Source organism: Argentina anserina, chromosome 5, assembly GCF_933775445.1.
Source record: "Argentina anserina chromosome 5, drPotAnse1.1, whole genome shotgun sequence".
In the NCBI taxonomy this organism is placed as follows: domain Eukaryota; kingdom Viridiplantae; phylum Streptophyta; class Magnoliopsida; order Rosales; family Rosaceae; genus Argentina; species Argentina anserina.
The window spans coordinates 18157809-18177322 of record NC_065876.1 but is presented as its reverse complement, the minus strand read 5'-3'; the positions used below and the strand labels follow the sequence as shown (position 1 = coordinate 18177322).

At 36.4% G+C, this 19514-nt stretch overlaps 2 protein-coding genes across 2 annotated transcripts; one reads left to right on the top strand and one right to left on the bottom strand.

The window, feature by feature from the left end:
- Positions 1 to 4537: 4537 nt before the first annotated feature.
- LOC126795657 (uncharacterized) lies at positions 4538 to 5713 on the bottom strand. Its single transcript, XM_050522453.1, has one exon. It carries the CDS (start codon positions 5711 to 5713, stop codon positions 4538 to 4540), a length of 1176 nt encoding a protein of 391 aa, XP_050378410.1.
- A 13114-nt stretch (positions 5714 to 18827) lies between these two features.
- Positions 18828 to 19298, top strand: LOC126795656 (vegetative cell wall protein gp1). The gene has a single exon (XM_050522452.1). It carries the CDS (start codon positions 18828 to 18830, stop codon positions 19296 to 19298), a length of 471 nt encoding a protein of 156 aa, XP_050378409.1.
- Positions 19299 to 19514: the final 216 nt, after the last annotated feature.

The following is a 19514-nucleotide window of genomic DNA, read 5'->3' as shown; positions in this document are numbered from 1 at the left end:
TTTTCTTTCATAAGGTAAGAAAGACACAGGGGGTTGGCCAAAGGTAATATATGAGGCAATATGCCAGAAATCAAGAATCTGAGGACAAATATATATGCCTTGCAAACTAGGTTGTATCCTGACTTCCTGAGACCACCAAAAACTAACTAGGAGCTTCATATAGTCCTACAACTTGTGCTGCAGCAACTTAATTATATATGTATTTCACAGGGTCTTGGGATGGCAAAAATGTATATCAACATACATGTTTAGCTAGCCATTTGCATGTCCAAAAAGATCTATAAGCTAGCTACGGAATGCAAATGAACATTTGATCAATGAAATTTAGCTCATGTTCAATTTTTATTTGGAATCTTTCATAAATAGGGTAAATTCCTCATATAATACCTGATGTTTGGCTACTTGGACAATTTGGTACATGATGTATGAAAATTGATATGTTGGTACCTAAAGTTCTCAAATTTAGGCCATTTTGATACTTATGTCAATTTTGACCATATTTTTCAGGGTTAATTTCGTCATCCTAGCTCTACTTTACTTCATTTTTTCACATTATCTCCAAATTGCCTCTAAATTATCACCAAAATTTTGATAACTCATCCACTTAGCATCTGCGATGATTTACGTATAGAAGTTTTCATAATGTAGCTATCAATCTAAATTACTTTTAGTTATGAGTAATTAAAAAAATATTTTTTGAAACAAAAAGTTAAAATTGCATAAATCCAATTTATTTATTTTTTATAAAAAATAATTAGGATGCATTAAGTATATTAAGAAGAAGAAAAAATATTTTCGATATATGCGAAGTAGATATTAAGTGGAGTAGATATATTAATTTAATTATCTCTAAAAATAGGCAATTATAGGAAGAAATGAATAAAAATGTGAATTTAATGAGTTTAGAGCTAGAATGACAAAAATAATCCCAAAAATAAATTTAAATTGATAGAGGTATTAAAATGACTTATAAATGAGAATTTCAGGTACCAAATTGTTCGTTATCAATTGTCCAAGTAGCCACACATCAAGTATCAAATTGTCCAAGTAGCCATACATTAGGTACCATACGACTTATAAGAGGAATTAACCCTTCACAAAAATTCTTTTATTCATTATAGTAGTACGTAATCCAACCATACGAATTAAACTAGGGCAAATTATAAAAATGTATCATCTCCTAATTTATATTAGAAAACAAATCACTACTTATGAATTAATTATAAAAAGGTCATCACATTTAAGTGGAAATTATAAAAAGTTCAACAAAATTAGAAAAAAGTCACTTTACAAATATTTTCTGGACTATTTGCCCTTTCTCACTTTTTTTTTCTTTCTTTTTCTAATTTCGGCCATAATTTTCTCGTTCGGCGATAGATTTTGACGAAATTAGTACCGTAAGAAAGATCTCGCTAATCTCTTTCATTTGATATACTACCCACTCTGAATCAACAAACCGTACAAAGCGTATCAACCATCGCAAAGGGTTGTCGCCATCGATAGCGGTGCTCCAAGCAATTCTGGCGAAACCGAAACTCAAGGTTCCCTAATTCTAGCTATTCTTTTCATTCTGAGCATACTTATACCAATCTCATTTGAATTTTAATAAAATTTCGCATATTTCCACATTTCCTCTCGGCATGTCACACCTCCTGTCACAACATCTGTCACACTACCTGTCACACCTACTGTCACAACCGCTATCACACCTATTGTCACAAAACCTGTTACACTATCTATTTACACTAACTGTCACACCCACTGTCACAACCTCTGTCACACTACATGTTACAACCACTATCACACTACCTATTACACTAACATTCACACCCATTGTCACACCTCCTATCACACCCGTTGTCACACTACTTGTCACACTACCTATCACACATGCTGTCACACCTCATATCACACCTGCTGTCACACCTCATATCACACCCACTGTCACACTACCTGTCACACCCGCTGTCACATTACCTATCACACCTCATGTCACACCTCCTATCATACCCGCTGTCACACTACCTGTCACACCCGCTATCACATTACCTATCATACCCGCTATCACATCTCCTATCACACCCGCTGTCACACTATCTGTCACACCCGCTGTCACACTACATGTCACAACCCCTGTCACAACTTTTATCACACTACCTGTCACAACCACTATCACACCCCCTGTTACAACCCTTGTCACACTACCTGTCACAACCTCTGTCACAACCCTTGTCACAACTAATATCACACTACATGTCACAACACATGTCACAACTCACAACCCCTGTCAGGCTGTCATAACCCATATCACACTATATACATGTCACAACCATTGTCCCACTACCTATCACAACCACTGTCACATTCACACCTCATGTCACAATATTTTATGTGACTATTGTGACTAGAAGAAGAATAAGAATAATGACTAGAAATAACGTACCTTTATTTATTATTATGTGATCTTGAACTTCTTAAATCAACTTATAGATTCCAAATATTGACACTAATGTGATGTATTACATTGCCTATCCTAATAGTTATCACACTGCCTATCACATTTCTTATCACACTAACTGTCACAATCTCCTTTGATTTTTAACATAATTTTGCATATTTAGACATTTCCTCTTGGCACACTCATTGTCACACTACCTATCACAAGCGATGTCACACCTGCTGTCACACTATCTATTACAGCCGTTGTCACACCTACTGTCACACCCACTATCATACATGTTGTCATACATGCTGTCACACCCGTTGTCACACCTGCTATCACACATACTGTCACAATCACTGTCACACATTGCCCCTGTCATAACCTCGGTTACACTACTTATCATAACCTCTGCTACACTACCTGTCACAACCTCTGTCACAACCTTGTAACATGCAAAAAATTTGCATATGGGGGAAATTAGAAGCTTCCAACAGAAAGAAGATAGTTATACAAATGAACACATGACTAGCTATTAAGCCTTAATTATCAAACCCACAGTAGTATAGTTCTTCCATATCAAATCCATGACTCTCTCCCTTTCACGTAGCTATTAAGCCTTAATTTCTTCTTCTTCATATCTTTCTGTCCTGAAACTTCTTATTCCCCAAAGGCCCAAACTACCACCATCAAATCCTCGAGTATATATATATATATATATCAAATCAATCAAGTTGTGTAGTTAGCAGGTTGCGGCATAATTGATCTTGACGGTAAGGAATTAAAAGAATAAGGAAAAGCCAGAACTGCATCTAATCGAATAAGAAGACCCAGTAAGCAAGTGTCCCGCTGACGACAATGGACTCTCTGTCTCTTTGAAAATGAACTACAATGGAGTGACGCCGAAGAGATTGAAAGGCTTCGGTGGCGACGGAGAAGAAGATACCCGACTCCGCAACAGAGATCTGGTTTTTAAGGACCAGTGGCACTCGTGTAAATATTGCGACTTGTGGGGGCAACGCTTTAAGAGTTTTAAGACATGATTTTTTTTCTAATTTTCAAAACTTAAGTGACTATTTTCTCAAAATAGATTTTTTTATAAGAAGCCCATTAAACTAGAGCACAGCACCAGAGAAGAAAAGAAATTATAGGAAGATTATACCCGGTCCAATTCTTGACATCGGTTATAGCTGTAGAAACAGAACTGCATTTACCAAAAACCATAAATTTGAAGAATCAGAATAATTCATCTGCAACAACAGTTGAAAATAGACGCAATTCCATGGACAGTATTGAAAATTGTATCTAAAAGATTGAAAGATTATATCATCAAACTAAGAAAGCCAGTTCAGACGTTCAGTTGATCTTCTTACTTCTTGGTCTCTTTAGCCACGCATAATCGGGAGCTTCTATTTTCTATAAGCCTCTTCGTCCAGACGGGCAGCTGATTCATGATGGAACAGAAACCCAGTTGACCCGGCCAACTGCCATTACAGACGCAGTGATAGGCAATATCGAGGTCTTTGAGGCAGAAGCACCCATGGTTGAACACATGTCGTACTCTGTGACCCTTTAAGGCTGCTTATGCCTAGGGTTCGATAATTGTGTCTATATTACTTACGATTCCTACTCAAGAAACCATGAGACTTAGAAGTTTGGGGTTTTACAGCTAGTTCTAATAAACTTCTAACATAATTATAATCATGAGGATTCTTGAAATCTTCTTTTTCTTCACGGCAAAGTTAATGGTAAATTATGTTCATTGAGTAGGACGGAAATCCATGTATATATCCTACTCAAGAATATCCATGTATGTTTATATAACATTTCTCAATCAAGAATCATAGTCGAATATCCATGTATATATAGGATTTTGTAGCTACTCAAGAGTCAAGAATCATAGTCTTACCTTGAGTTGGTAACTGTAAGACTGATCTCACACAAGTGATCAATAAATTATATCAGATTATCAAGTCAGGACCCAATAACAAAATCAGGTTATTTTACTAGAGTGTTTCGATACAATCAAATTTTAAACAAAAAAGGGAAATGAAGTTTCTGCTCCAACACGAATATAGTGATGCCTCAGTAAGCTACCTACAGAGTGATGACACTAGATTTGGGAAGCTCAGTTGGATCAAAACCGTCTTGATTGGGAGAGTCAAAAGCCATGTTGGCTAGCCTGAGCAAACTCCCAGTAGCCAGAATAGCCTTGGGATTGACATCATGCATGGACCTCGCATATAAACTTCTACACGCTTCACTCGCCTTGTCTGTCAGCTTCTTGTTCTGATTAGGGCACAAGAGGCAGTGCCCTAAAATCCTCAAAACTGGTTGCATCAGTTCGCATGGCAAGGGAACTCTCCTCATCCCTTCCTTATTATTACTATTCCTCGCACTACTCTCTTCCTTCTCCTCCTCCTTCTGCTGCTCCTTATTCGCTTCGATTGTGTTGTTTCCACTGCTCTTCTCCACCACCTGTTTGTACATTTCTCCGTCTTGACCGGCCCAAACCATGCAGAACTCGCAGAAATCCATCTTGGACTCGACCGGCATTTCATATATTTTAGTGTAGTACAGTTCCAACGCAACCCCGACTATCCTGGCCCTACGGGTGGATCTGATGGTGCCGTGAGGCTCCAAGCTGGGTGATATAACGGCGAGGTTGAGCCCGGTGGCATTGCTCTTCACAGCGGCGGACTTGGTTTCGTGGTAGAGGCTGGTGTGGGACAAGTCAGGGACGCTGACGGTAACGGACTGACCGCCGCGGGCAGTGGTCTCGTGAGCGTAGAGGGCCAAGAGGACGGCCTCGAATCCGGCGAGGGGGATGCGGAGGGGGACACGGGAGAGGTAGAGGCCGGCGACGAGGGGGAGGAAGCGGAGGACGAGGAGCTGGAGGTCGGGATCAGAGGACTGGAAGGTGTCGTAGAGCCAGCGGCAGAGGTTGTTGTCGCCGGCGCCGGAGTCGGGTTGTTTGAGGAGGGAGGAGATTGCGGAGGATGTGTGGGGGTCGTGGAGGAGGGAGCGGGCGGTGGTGTGGGAAGTGGGGGAGAAGGAGGGGAGGATGGTGGAGAGGGATTGGAATGCTGCAGCTTGGGATTTGGAGGAGGTTGTGGATGAGTCTAATGAGGTTGAGGCTTTGCTGTCGGCGGTTGTGGTTAGGGTGGTGGTGTCTTCTGGGATGGTGGTGGCAGGGCTGATGTTGTCGTCTGTGGTTGCCTTGGTGGTGTCGCCAGCAATGGAGGAGGTGGTGGTGGAGGGATCATTAGACATTGAATTACCAGAGAGAGAGAGAGAGAGAGAGAGAGAGAGAGAGAGAGGGATGGATGGAGAGAAATAACAAAGGAAGGAATGTTTCAAATAGGAAGTTTCGGGTCTAGAGATAATTGAGGAGGAAGTAATTTCTATCGAGAGCTAACTAAGGAGGTGGACATTCCTTGCAAAAAACCAAAAGAAAAAGAAAAAAGAGAAGGACATCATGGATGATCGAGGATATATATGCAATTATGCTCTGTGTTTAATTAACCCTAAACCCTAAGTCATTAGGCCTTCTTTGCCAAGCTATGTGTTGTTTGTTTCTGTTTAAATAAAAAAGAAAAAAATGAATGAAAAAAGAAGAAGTTTTTTATTTATTTGAGTCAGTTGAGTTTTAAGATGTCGCTAAAATCTAAGATGATTATGTCTCTAAATGTATAAAAGATGGTTTTGCATTTCATAAGAATTGAATTGTGAATTTCATTGATAATGTGGATTTGGTATGAACATGTGAAATTTGGATTGATTGTGATAAAACATGCATGTTTTGGTTAGGTTCAGTCCATAATAACATATGTGATCTTTTGAACAAATATGTACTTTCTTCATGAGTTTTGATCTGAAATTTCGTGGTTGTTTTTAACCTCATTATTCTTTTTAATTTCAATGACCATGTGTCATAGCTTTTAATGAACTCTAGAATTTACTAGAACTTGCTTTTGTGATTGTTGAAGTTTTTAAGTCATAAAATGCTCTAACTTTGAAAGAGATCTATGGATCATTTCTAGGAATACCACCACTTAAGCCAAACAACCATGTATCCCTATATGTGTCATATTTGATACCCCTTAGGTGAACCCCTTTTGACCCCTTAGTTATCTCTACCTTGTCTTGTAGAATTAAGCCAAAATCCATTTGAGATGATGTTGTGATGTTGTATGAAATAAGTGTGGGGTGGAAGACGTGTGAAAGAAAAAGAAAAACAGAGAAAAAAATCAAAGTTTTGAAGCATATTGCCAAAAAAAGAAAAGAAAAAATGATTAAAAAATGAGATCAGCAAAAAACAAATCAGAGATGTTGTATTCTATTTGTGATTTGGAGTTGAGTTGTAATTGAATGTCTATAAATGTTTATTTGACATTTGTCCATTTTCACTGTGTATAAAATGATGACTGAGCCTAACTTGTTTATATTTGACCATTGAAGATATTTGATATTATAAGGATGATATTTACTCTTCTAACTCTATAGGATTATCTTTGTGATTTTTTGATATTTCATGCCTCTAACAGAGCCTAAACACTAACCTTGTATAATGATCCTAATGATTATTAAAATGAGCAAATCTTGGTATGTAGAGATGATCATAAGGGTTGAGCATATGGTTTTTGTCATTTGTGCAATTAGTTGTTAAAATAGGTTTTTCCAAAAATATTCATAAAGTGCTTTTATTTGATGAAATATGCAAGTTGTTTGTTGCCTCACTATCTATTCTCTTGCATATACTTATGTGTAAAATATAGCCATGAATCTCAGTGAAAAGAATATAGTATGTATTGTGAGGAGAATTGAACTTAACTAAACATGTTAAATGCTTATTTTCTTGTTTTTGACTTATTCATACCTTGAAGCATGATTATGAAGTTTGGAAGTTATGTGCTTACATTCATATGCTAAAACTTTAAAGCTATATGTTTTGAGATTCTGAGATAATTTTTTAGGGGCAATAGTGTATTTGTAATTGTAGAGTCTTTGTTTTGTTTAGTTTGCTATGAGACTAGCAAAAGCCAAGTGTGGGGTAGTTGATATGAGCACTTTGTGTGACGTTCTTAACATACATAAACTCTCCATTTGTACATTGCTAAGGTCACTTGGGGTTGATGGCGGCTTTTATTAATACTTTGAGGGCACTCTAACACAAAATTTATTTCAAGCTGAGGGAGGGGCATGTTATTTTTATTACCCTAGTTCAAGATTTACAAAATTGGATCTCAGATGCCCATATACTGACATACATCTCGGTAATGGAGTCAATAGATAGCTTGCTTTCTGTGCTTACCAACAAATGAGTCATGCCTTGCGACTATTTCTGAATCTAGCTATCCAGCATTCTAAAACAAATGATTGAGTTTGTGTATATACAACATACTTAGGCCGCACGTCCACCTTGCTTTATAACTTAGGAAATAACTTTGTATAAATAAGTATATATAGCTTCAAAAGAAAATGATACCCTAACTTTTAAGGTATATCGGATAAAGAATGACCATACCTGGGACTGTTTCAGTCCATTACACAATTAGCTCATCTGCTTCACCTGCCTTAAACTTCATTAGAAGAGCCAAAACAATTAAACGAAGTAAAACTAATATAAATCTCAATTTCATCACCTCAATCACTTGAAATTGCTAAAACATATACATAATTTCAAAATCCCCAATTCGATATAGGGAGTAGGTTGAACAGCGTTGCACAATCGCACTTGAGTCGTCAACAGACGACAGTGGTGTTGTGGATGAGTTAAGGCCCAAGGCCCCAAGCAATTTAGGGATTTTGTTTAAGAATTAGGGCTTTAGTTTTTAGGGTTGGGGAAGAAGACGAAGAGAAAGTAGAATTTAGTTAATGGCTTGGTTAATTGCTCTTATGTTCGTGAGAAAGGGTTGACTGTGGGTGAGTGTAAGGAATGCTTCCACTTAAGAAAAAATATATATTACTACTTTTTTTTTGTGATTGGTTGGGGATGCTTGAGCATCCCCCTTGTTATATAGAGGATCCGCCACTGATTCAATCATCAAAACTTATAATCTCAATTCTCAAAGGAGGAGGAGAAAATATTGATGATGGGTCTGACATGAGCACGAGCATGAGTTCGTCTTATTCTGGGTTTAGGCTTTATTGCTTAATGAACGCATTCTCTTTCATCTTATATAAGCCTCACCATTTAGCCCGCGGAAGCCCGCAAGCCCGATGAGGTTTTACCCAGGCCCGCGAGAAAGCCTGCTTTCATGGGTAGACGACCGAGCTTAGTTTAGAGGTGTGAAATCCGGCCCGGCCCGTCAAAAACCCGCAAGGCCCGTCCCGTAAAACCCCGCCAAGAAATAAAATATTATACATGCATATAATATATTATACATATATCAATTATATGTCTTTTTGGTAATAATTATACATAAAATATTATATAAGTTAGTAATACTAGATTTAAAATTTTATATTTCTTTATAGTATAACTCTATACTAGATTTAAAATAAAATTGTAGCATTATGAATCAATTATATGAACTATATGAAGTAAATGAAGTAAACTTCTCGGGATTAATCGACACCAGCTGATGTTATCGGTACTAATATTTAGGGCTTTAAAAGTTTCATCTAATTTGGACCTTGTTTGACTGTCAGAATTTCTGGTATACTGAAAACACCACTAATACACCCTAAAAGAGGACCCATTACCAGGATGCGAACATTGAAAGTCGTTTTCATATATTAAATCATCTAATTTTTGTCATCGATCGTGTGCGGTCGCACCGAGGAAACTCATTTGGCAAAGCCCCGAACAATGGGCTTTTAACATGTCAAAATGTCTTTTTTTTTGTTGACCATAGGTACGGACGGTTAAGCTATGTCCAAAACGGATGAAATTTTTACAGGGTCCCTAAATATATATACTGATCACATATGCTGGTGTCGATCGAACGTATTTATAACCGGAGTTATCGATCGCTGAAGTGTCCACTAATGTATCATAACCTTTATACTAGATTTAAAATAAAACTATTGCATTATGAAGTTATTATATGAAAGAAACTTCTCGGGATTAATCGACACCAGCCGATATAATCGGTACTTATATTTAGTGAACCTGTAAAAATTTCATCTAATTCGGACCTCGTTTGAGCATCAGAATTTCTGGTAAACTAAAAATACCACTAATATGTCATAAGGCTAAGGAAGACCTATTACTAAGATGCAAACACCAAAAGCTGTTTGCATATTTGAAATCACCTAATTTTTGTCACCGATCATGCGTGGTTACATCAAGGAAACCCATTTGGCAAAGTCCTGGTCAATGGGGGTTTTAATATGTCAAAACGCATCTTTTATGGTTGACCGTAGGTACGAGCGGTCAAACTATATCCAAAAAGATGAAATTTTTACGGGTTCCCTAAATATATATATCGATCACATTTGCTGGTGTCGATCGACCATATTTCAAACTGGAGTTGTCGATCCCTGAAGTGTCTACTAATGTATCATAACCTTTATATTAGGTTTATAAAAAAAAACTATCGCATTATGAAGCGACTATATGAAGGAAACTTCTTGGAATCAATCGACACCATCCGATGTGATCGGTATATATATTTAGTGACAATTTTAACATTTCATCCAATTCGGACCTCATTTGACCATCAGAATTTCTAGTATTCCAAAAACACCAAGATGCGAATGCCGAAAGATGTTTACATATTTGAAATTACCTAATCTTTGTCACCGATCGTGCGTGGTCACAACGAGGAAACTCTTTTGGCAAAGCCCCGGGAAATGAGGTTTTATTATGTTAAAAGGTCTCTTTTTTTGTTGACCGTAGGTACAGACGATCAAACCATGTTAAAAAACGGACGAAATTTTTACAGAGTCCCTAAATATATATATATATATATATATATATATATATATATATATATATATATATATATATATATCGATCACATCTATTGGTGTCGATCAACAATATTTCGAAACTAAAATTTATTTGTGACTTTTTTAAAATGTTTTTTAATAAATTTTTTATTGTTCCAAACCCTTAAATAAGAGTATTATGTTTTTTTTCTTTCTAATATAAGCCTCAAGGCTCATCCCGCAAAAGCCCGTTTTAGGTAGGCGAGTTTGGATCTTCATATTTGTGAAAATACCCTGCCCTTCAGTTATTCAAATGTATTAAGGCCCGAGCCATTGATGAGCCCTAACACTAGGCCAAAAAAGGCTTCAAACAACAGTTGTAAATGCTGACTAATAAAAAGTATATGCTGAGTACCTCGTGCCTATGTGATAGCACCTCAGACAACAGTTTTAAACCGCCGTATGAACTATTCTTAGACATCACATTTTTTGGGTCAAATGTTGTATGAGTGATCTCCAATTCACCCAAAACCGAGACAAAGATAGGCTATATGTTGTGTGATGTATAAACAAATCACATATTAATGTCATCTTATCTATACACATACAGCATGATAATGTTGTGTGATAGAAATTTTATAGCGAATTTTTAATAGAGTATATGATGTCTAAATTATATCATCTTTCATAATCTTGGGTAATTGATCTTTCAATAACTATTCAACGGCAGATAAGTGTTGTCTGAGTAAGCTTGTAATAGCAGAAGGTTACATGTTATGTCATGTTAATGTGACTGAGACAACATTTAAGCAATGTTCTAAAAATCCCCGCCTAGGACCGCCTAGGCGGCGCCTAGGCGCCCGGAGATCCTTAGCCGCCTAGATTTTAGGCTGATTAATCCCCGATTAATCCTATGGGCGCTGATTTTTAGCTGTCCGCCCGATTAACGCATAGCGTTTTTTTAGAACATTGCATTTAGGTAATGTCTAAATCAAAATAGAACAACATAATATATTTTATTTATGTTGTTCCTCTCATGCTAATACAATCACAGTTGACCCTTCACATTACTCATATATGCTTATAACAACCTTTAAACCATTTAAACCACATTCCTTTCAAAAGGCAATTAAACTTCAATTGTCATTACATATTCAACCGAAGTACAATCAATCTATGTTCAAATTCTACCAAACCAAAACAGTTCTATCACTTGATCATATACATAACCAAACCATACAAAGCTTAGCCCATTCAGCTCAGATGTCATCTACGGGTTACAAAAACTTCAACTTCTCTTCTCAACAATCGCTAGATACCTCAATAGGTCTACAAGTCTTTAGAACATGTAACAATCATGTAGTTGCAACAAACAATGATCCCTGCAACAAACACAGTAGAAAAAAATGCATAAGGTCATCTAAGTTGCACCTAAATTTATGATGAAGTTATACAATAAGTCAGAAACAAGAATGCCTCTTAATGCTATTTGTAAAACTAAACTAGGATTTTGGGGATTAAAGCTTAAACAAACCAGAACAAGAGAGAACACCTTATCAATCTTAATTATCAAACAATTGTGTATCCCAATTACCTCATTCTCAATGTAATGTTACTGAAAAGGATAGCATGTTACAAAACAAACACCCATCCTTTAATTAACTTTGATCATAATGAAAACTTGAATGAATGAACTTTCAAGTAAGCAACAAGGTCAAAAATTACCTAACTAGATTCTCATGTTGATGTCGAAGATAATCACCAATAACAATGGCATTTAAAGCCCTCCAAGCATTACTCCAAGTAGTAAATGCAAACCATGTTGTCCTCAAGCTATCAGATGATTTTGAACTCTTAACAATCCATATTTGACATAAATAGAGAAACAAATCCATTAATGCAAAGGTAACCTACATAACTTAAAAACTTGACCAAAGCATAACCATTTGAAGTATGTGATTTAAATACTTGGATTTGTCACCTGTAAAGGAACAATAAAAGAAATCCTCCTAAGCTGTGACAAAATCATCTTCACACATTTGGACATCTTTGAAATGATTCATTGCAATTAAAACAGGCCCGTTGGTCTACAAAAGCATAGCGAGATTCATAAAGGAGAGTAGAAGGAGATGTGAATGTCATGGGAAAGTACAAGCCATAAGAAAGAAGAGTAATTAACAAATAACTCCACAATATATCAGTAGACAGAAAATTTAAGCTCACCATCCTGTATTTTCAATTTCTTTTTTGGAAATAGAGAACTTGATCAAAAGGCTTACCATTTTCATGTACCTCAACAGGCCTCAGCTTGGACACTCGCTTTTATTTCTCCAAATTTTGGATCATCAAGGATGACTCTGAGGTTAAAAATTAATACGTTGAGAAACAGAAACATTGTAGATGCTAAACAACACCATGAAGCAACATAATAGCAATGTAATATATATGAGAATTCATGGTTGATAGGAAACGTAACATGCAAAGTACATAAAGGTTAAGGCAAGAGTGCTTCAATTGCATTATGAACATATATATGACCAAACATTGCAATTGAAACTTACTGTGTAACAACTGATTTTACTTATAGTTAACTGCTTGTTGATTCCCTATAGCCTGGATCTTTAAAGCAGCTATAAAATTCAAAGATCATTAAAAAACATGTAACATACAAAGAATAAAGACCAAATGACTACAAATCAAAAAACCAAAAAACAGCGAATCAAAACAATGGATTTGGTCCGCCCTAGTTGATAATCGATTTGCTCCTAACATACAAAGCACACGAAATTATTTAATTAAAATGCTCACCCTACTAGCTTGACAAACTCGAGAACCGATTCTCCAATTGCTAATAACATAGCAATATCCTTAGAAATCAAACAAAGTTTGAATATATAGTAATACCCCTAAGGTTCACAGAACAAGACTTTGAGTTTGAAACCTTCATAATTGCACCCATAGCTCAATTACATTTCACTCCATTCCCACACTTGAACAACTTCCTTTTCACTGTTCCATTTGAAAACTGAAACAAGTTCACAACGTAAGCAGATTGTTACCCATTTCATAGTGAAATATAACCAACCAAACTTTAGAGACTCTAAAGTTAGGAATTCATTTCCAAAACGAAACCACAACAACATTAAAATTTTACCCACTGCTCATCAGATTTTACATAACAGGGAATTAACCCATTAAGAACTTAGAATACAAGCTTATAGCTTACTGAGCCACAACTCAGAAATTGCTTGATTAATTAATCTTTACAAATCTGAAACCATGGAGATATCAATTCACCAAAGCTATGATGACTCAGTACCACTGCATTAAAATTCAGAATCACAACTCATGATTGAAGTACTAATTTAAGCTATACCAACGTATTCTACCAAGTCCTATTAAGTTTCAATATGATCAATTGGGCAAAACAATGATAAGAAGACTTCCCAATTACAAACAAATTAGAACACTACAGTGGCGTAGTTTCACTGCATACTAGCATCATACAACCATCATAATTTTCCCAAAACTTTCTAAACAATCAGTGATACTCAATTGAATTTCACAGTAAGCAAACTTTGTAATCAAAGCTGTACTTTACCTTTTGATACAGAATAACAAAAGACATTCCAACGAACACAGTAGAATAGAATCATCCCTCTTCCTTTACTCTATGAGCTTTCAAGGAGTATAATTGCAGCCTAGCTTTAATCTGTAACAAAACTGAAAACTCAAGCCACAGACTTCAACACTAACTCTAAACTGATCACACAACCATTCCACAAGACTAAAGCCTTGAATTTACCTCCAGTATATGTACATACCGTAGGCTTCAATCTCTCTTTCTGGCTCTCAATTGCTCCGTGGATCTCAATTGACGATGGACTCATGAATTTGATGCAAGGACCCAACAAGCTTGCTAATTTCTCACTCACAAGGATAACCAATGTATAAACCAAGCTCCAAAGCTGAAGAGCCACTGCCGCTAAAGACGTCGGCCTCAAAGAACATGTAGAGGCAGAAAACCTAGAATCCAAAGAGATTAAAACTTAATGGAATCCAAAAACCAAAGTCACAGAGGGAAGGAGCACGAAGAGGAGAACAAGTTTATTACTAGGATGAACTCAGAGATCAGAGATGCTAGAGAGAGAGGAGGCTACGACGTCATTGAGGAAACCCATAACTGTTAAGGTTTCGAGCCTTCGGTTCTCTCTTTTCCGGCGGAGATATGGCAAGATACCATCACCAGTACGCTGGTGACAACCAGAGGAAACCACCGGTACCAATACGCCTACAAACCTGAATTTGTTGTATGCCTGTTAGATCGTTGTAGAAGCCATTTAGACGATTGTTGCAGGTTGGTTGCACATAAGTTTGAAAATATGCTTCTAGGCAGAGAGAAGGTAGACGGCGCTGTTGCGCTGAAGATAGGAGAAGAAGATTCGGGTTAGAGAGGGGTTTGGAGCTTGTGTTCAACTAGATATGAAAGGACGATCCAGATCTCACGATGTAAAACTAACTACTCAGATTTTATCTTAACCCTAGGTCGTTGAAATGGACTCGAACTTCTCAAAACATTTTGGTTAATAAGTCAGCATATAATGTTTCTCTGTCGTCTAAAGTTCCTGCAATTTTTACATTCTAATTATTCAGACAGCGTATAATGCTAATATGTTGCCTGAAAGTTCAAGTTAAGAAAAAGTTGAAAATTCTCAAATATGATATAGTAACCAACCTCACCGCACATTTGGGATTATATGTTGTCTAAAGAGGTCGATCAAAGTTCAGACAACATATCCAAAACATATGCTGACTAAAAGGTGTCGTGTAAAGCTTTTTTGGCCTAGTGTAATCTTATGCATATCCTTCTAGAATATATATAGTTTTATTCTATACTTTATATATCTATAAAAAAAAACAAGTTTTGCAAGCATTACGGTTTACTAAGGCCAAAATCAAGATGAAGGTACACTAATAGACACATGTCCAACGGGGTGATATCGAATTGTCAACACTGAATTCCTCCCTCAATTCGCTAATGGCCAAACACCTCTAATCAACTTAGTCAGTCACTGTAATCCAGCGTCCAATGGCTGCCAAGCCATTAGCAAGGAAATTTGAAATTGCCAAAACCAAGATTCAAATACTTTTTCAATTGGTTGTGGTGCTAGGAATTAAACACTATCAGATGAAGATGATATCAACACTGAAGCAGACTATATATATGGCTAGAATGACTTTTAGGGAGCAAATCAAACTTAGGCCTTTAGGCGACGCTGTATAAGATGGTGTGGATTTCGTCATTAAGATGGGCAAATTTCACTATGTTGAATAGGCAAGCAAATTATCTGATTTTAGCACAAATATCTTATCTACAGCACCTCAATGCCAATTTCTTGTTATAAAACTCAATGGTTCATTAGTTACTGGATTATTTGATTATCTTTGGGTTCAACAAGCACACTGTAAATATAGTTCTAGTAACTTTGATGCTTTCAAGAATTCAATAAACCAATGGAACAACATAGACACTAAATTGTTGTTTGTAAGTCTTCCAGCATTGCAGCCAATTGTTGCCGGTGGGTATGTGCTTTCAAATGATATGATAAACTATATTACTTTTTTTAAAGATGTCTGCCAATTTTTGAAGTAGTACCATATGATAGGTTTCAAGGCAATGTGAATAATATGACATCGGCACTGGCGCTACTCCAGGAGATCGGCCTCTTTCTCCTCCGAGCTCAGTGAAGAAATGAAAGAGCAAATTCTCTGGTAAAACGATTATGGTTATTACGGTTGCACTTATGTCTTCTTTAGTTATTTTTGTGACCAACTAGTGCCTCATTAGTAAGAGGGTAAGAACAAAGTGTAATACAGTATTAGAACCAAGTAATAAGAATGACATTTTTTGGGCTAAATCTTTACGATTTGATTTTGGTACCATTCAAGCCGCTACAAACAATTTCTCTAATAATAACAAGTTATATGTAAGTGAATTTGGTGTAGTCTATAAGAGTTTGCTTTCAAATGGTCAAAAAATAGTTGTCAAAAGGCTATCAAGGAACCATAATCAAGGTGTAGAAGAACTTAAGAATGAGATGGTATTTAGAGTCAAGCTTCAACACCAAATCTAGTTCAACTATTGGACTTTTGCTTGCAAGGGGAAGAAAAGATGCACGTTTATAAAAACAAATTGGGTTGCTATGTGTTCAGGAAGATCTAGCTAAAAAATCTACAATATAACCACTAGTTCTCATGCTCAACAGCTACTCTGTTACTCTAACATTAGCTTAAGAGCCAACATTTTTTCTATAGGATTAGATCAGAGTTCATGCAAACTATATTACAGAGTTTATTGGTTTGGTAGTTGTAGAGAGTTGCATAGAATCTTAAAAAGTGGATGAAGAAGGGGAATGCGAAATCATTAATAAAAAAATAATTTATTAAGAGATAATAATGTGTGCGAAATCATTAGGTTTTTTGGCACATGTGATGTGCACCACTACGCCCCACACTTTATGATCAACTTGAACACTTTTTCTCTCCACAAGCATTCTTTTAGCTTATGTCTGAGGCATTGATTATTCTTTTTTTTATCATTAAAGCATTAATTGTTCACTTTCACAAAAAATCGATAAAATCGCCATTAGAGTTCCAATATAAAATTCAATTTCATACAAAAATTTCAAAAACTTTCCGATATTTTGGGAAATCTTCAATAATTTTCAGATTTTTTTGGAGCATTTATGAGACTCGAGCCTTAGTTGCCTACTAAATACCAACAGATTAGCTACTTCTTTAGTTCTCGCAAACCTAAAGAATATGAACCACAACCAAAGATAAAATTCTTAATAAAAACAATGTATTTACCAAGAAATAGCAGAATATCTTCAGCACACGACATACATCTTCACATAGTGTGAACAACCCAGATTAAAGGAAATCATATACATATACACTGGGCCCTAAGTATAAATTAATCTCAATTGTTAAGATTGTGTTGTGTATCATACACATCATGCATACAAAAGTTTATGAGAAAACATAATGTAGTAGACAAATCATTTAATTATTTCTACAACCTCTTGCAACTTAAGGAATACACGTCAAGACAAAAAACTAGCTAAATTCTACAATTTACTAGGAACACTAGCTACTCAAAATTATATGACCATTTGTTACAATTTTTTTTATTTTAATAATTTGATTTGCTAACCCAGATTTACTAGGAACACTAGCTACTCATGATGAAAGACTTGCTAATTTGGAAAAGAAAAAGGTCACAATGCAACAGACTCTTGAATTGACTATCGAGGAAATTGAGGAAGCAAAGAAGTTGAGAAAATTTTATAAAGACCAACATATAACAGCTTCAAGGGCTTGATTTGGGTGTAAAAGATGATTTACCTTCATGATCAAGAGTGATTTTGCATAGTCTTATATTCCATTGTCTTGTAATAAGTCAATTTTGACAATAAACTACATAACTTCAGAAATATTAAGGGATGAACTATAATTCATAACCAAATGAAATAGCAGGAAACTAAAATGGAACTGGAATATTTATGTAGGACCAAACAAACTTTGGTCATCTCATTCTAAGTGTACTCTACAGTACAACCATCACTTTTAGTGCTACAATGTAAAAGCTTCACTGTATCATTAGCTTCACCGTACAAAGGTGAACAATATCACCTTCCACATTTTCATAGAGGTGATGCACCGACGGGTCCTAGAGAGGTATTTAATTATCTATGGGAACAAATAAAGGTGGTATGGAATGAGATTGGTTTTAAGTGGAACTGTGGAAAGGAGATAAAAGATGTGTAAAACAAATAATCCATTTCTAAATGCGGAGGATGGCGAGAGACTTGGTTAACAAGACACTAGGATTTAAGTAACTGCTAAAGGGCGTGTATGAAGGTAACGCACTGATACGTATCCAAAACCAAAAGACCCCATTCATCCTTTCATTTTGCATATTATAAAGGAATGACTTGTCAATCTTCATTTTATTTATGTTTAACCATCGCCATATGATATATCTAGCTATGTATGTCATTAGTGCAAGGTCGCCATTACATCAACAAGAAATCAACATTTTAGCGATAAATAGATCATGGACATGACACCATAACAACTACAAATTAAATCACCGTAGTTTTTGTCGACACTTCCAATTTCCATTACCAATGGCTAAATCAAGTTTCCATGTATGAATAGTGTAGAAAATTATTTAATTAATTAGATGAAATATTCGACAAAAAAAGTTATATGAAATATGATGAGTTTCTTGGTCTGTCAGTTGTCAGTGGATGCATAACGGCTACAAGATTTGAAAACTGAAAAGCTAAAAGGGAATGCTAGTCGTTGAGAAACGAAGGCACCGCTCCTCCACATTTTAAAAACAAAGTTCAAGATGCCATTCTCATTTCCTCATCAATATTCCATTTAGCTCAAGATCCAAAGTTCCTTCTGATAGATTCGTCAATCCGAAACCGAGGAAGCAATGATAAAAGCTGTGAAGAAGCTCAAATCATGGTCAAGAAAGAAGAGAAGCAGAAAGATTCATCGCCATCCTCCCCCACCACCCTATGATCCCCCACCACCACCGCTCCGATGTCAGTGTCACTGCTGCTCCTCCTCCTCAACAGCTCAGCCATCGGCTCCACCTCTACCACCATGGATGGATTATACTGAGCAGACACATGAGATTGAGCCTCTTCCGGCGCCTGAACTTCACTGCCCTGCTCCAGAGGTAGCCTATCATCCACTTCCAGTTCCAAGCAAACAACCAAGTGCTGCACCTACATCATCTTATCAGCAATATATGATTCCAGTTCCAGATCCTGTCTACGGCATACCAGTTGCACAAGCCCCCACAGTAGAAAGGGAGAGATCTGCTGGCTTCTTTGGATATGTTGTTGACTATTTGTTTAACCTCTTTCCATGCTTTCGCATTAGAGAAGCTGTTAAGTAATGTCATTCTTTTTCGGGCTTTTCTCTGCTTCCTGTAATCCAAGGGAGATATCAATACTATTTGAACAGTTAACAAGTGACCTGTAACTGGGAATTTTGGCAAAACATTAAGGATAAAACACTAAGGATAAAGTACTCTAAATCCCAACCAAAATTTTCTGTAGAATTCTTAAATCAGTCTGTATAACTCTTATCGCCAACGTTCCAGCCGATCTCT

Excerpts from the sequence above, each read along its gene's own strand:
- LOC126795657 (XM_050522453.1), bottom strand. The coding sequence starts at position 5,713 with ATGTCTAATGATCCCTCCACCACCACCTCCTCCATTGCTGGCGACACC.
- LOC126795656 (XM_050522452.1), top strand. The coding sequence starts at position 18,828 with ATGATAAAAGCTGTGAAGAAGCTCAAATCATGGTCAAGAAAGAAGAGA.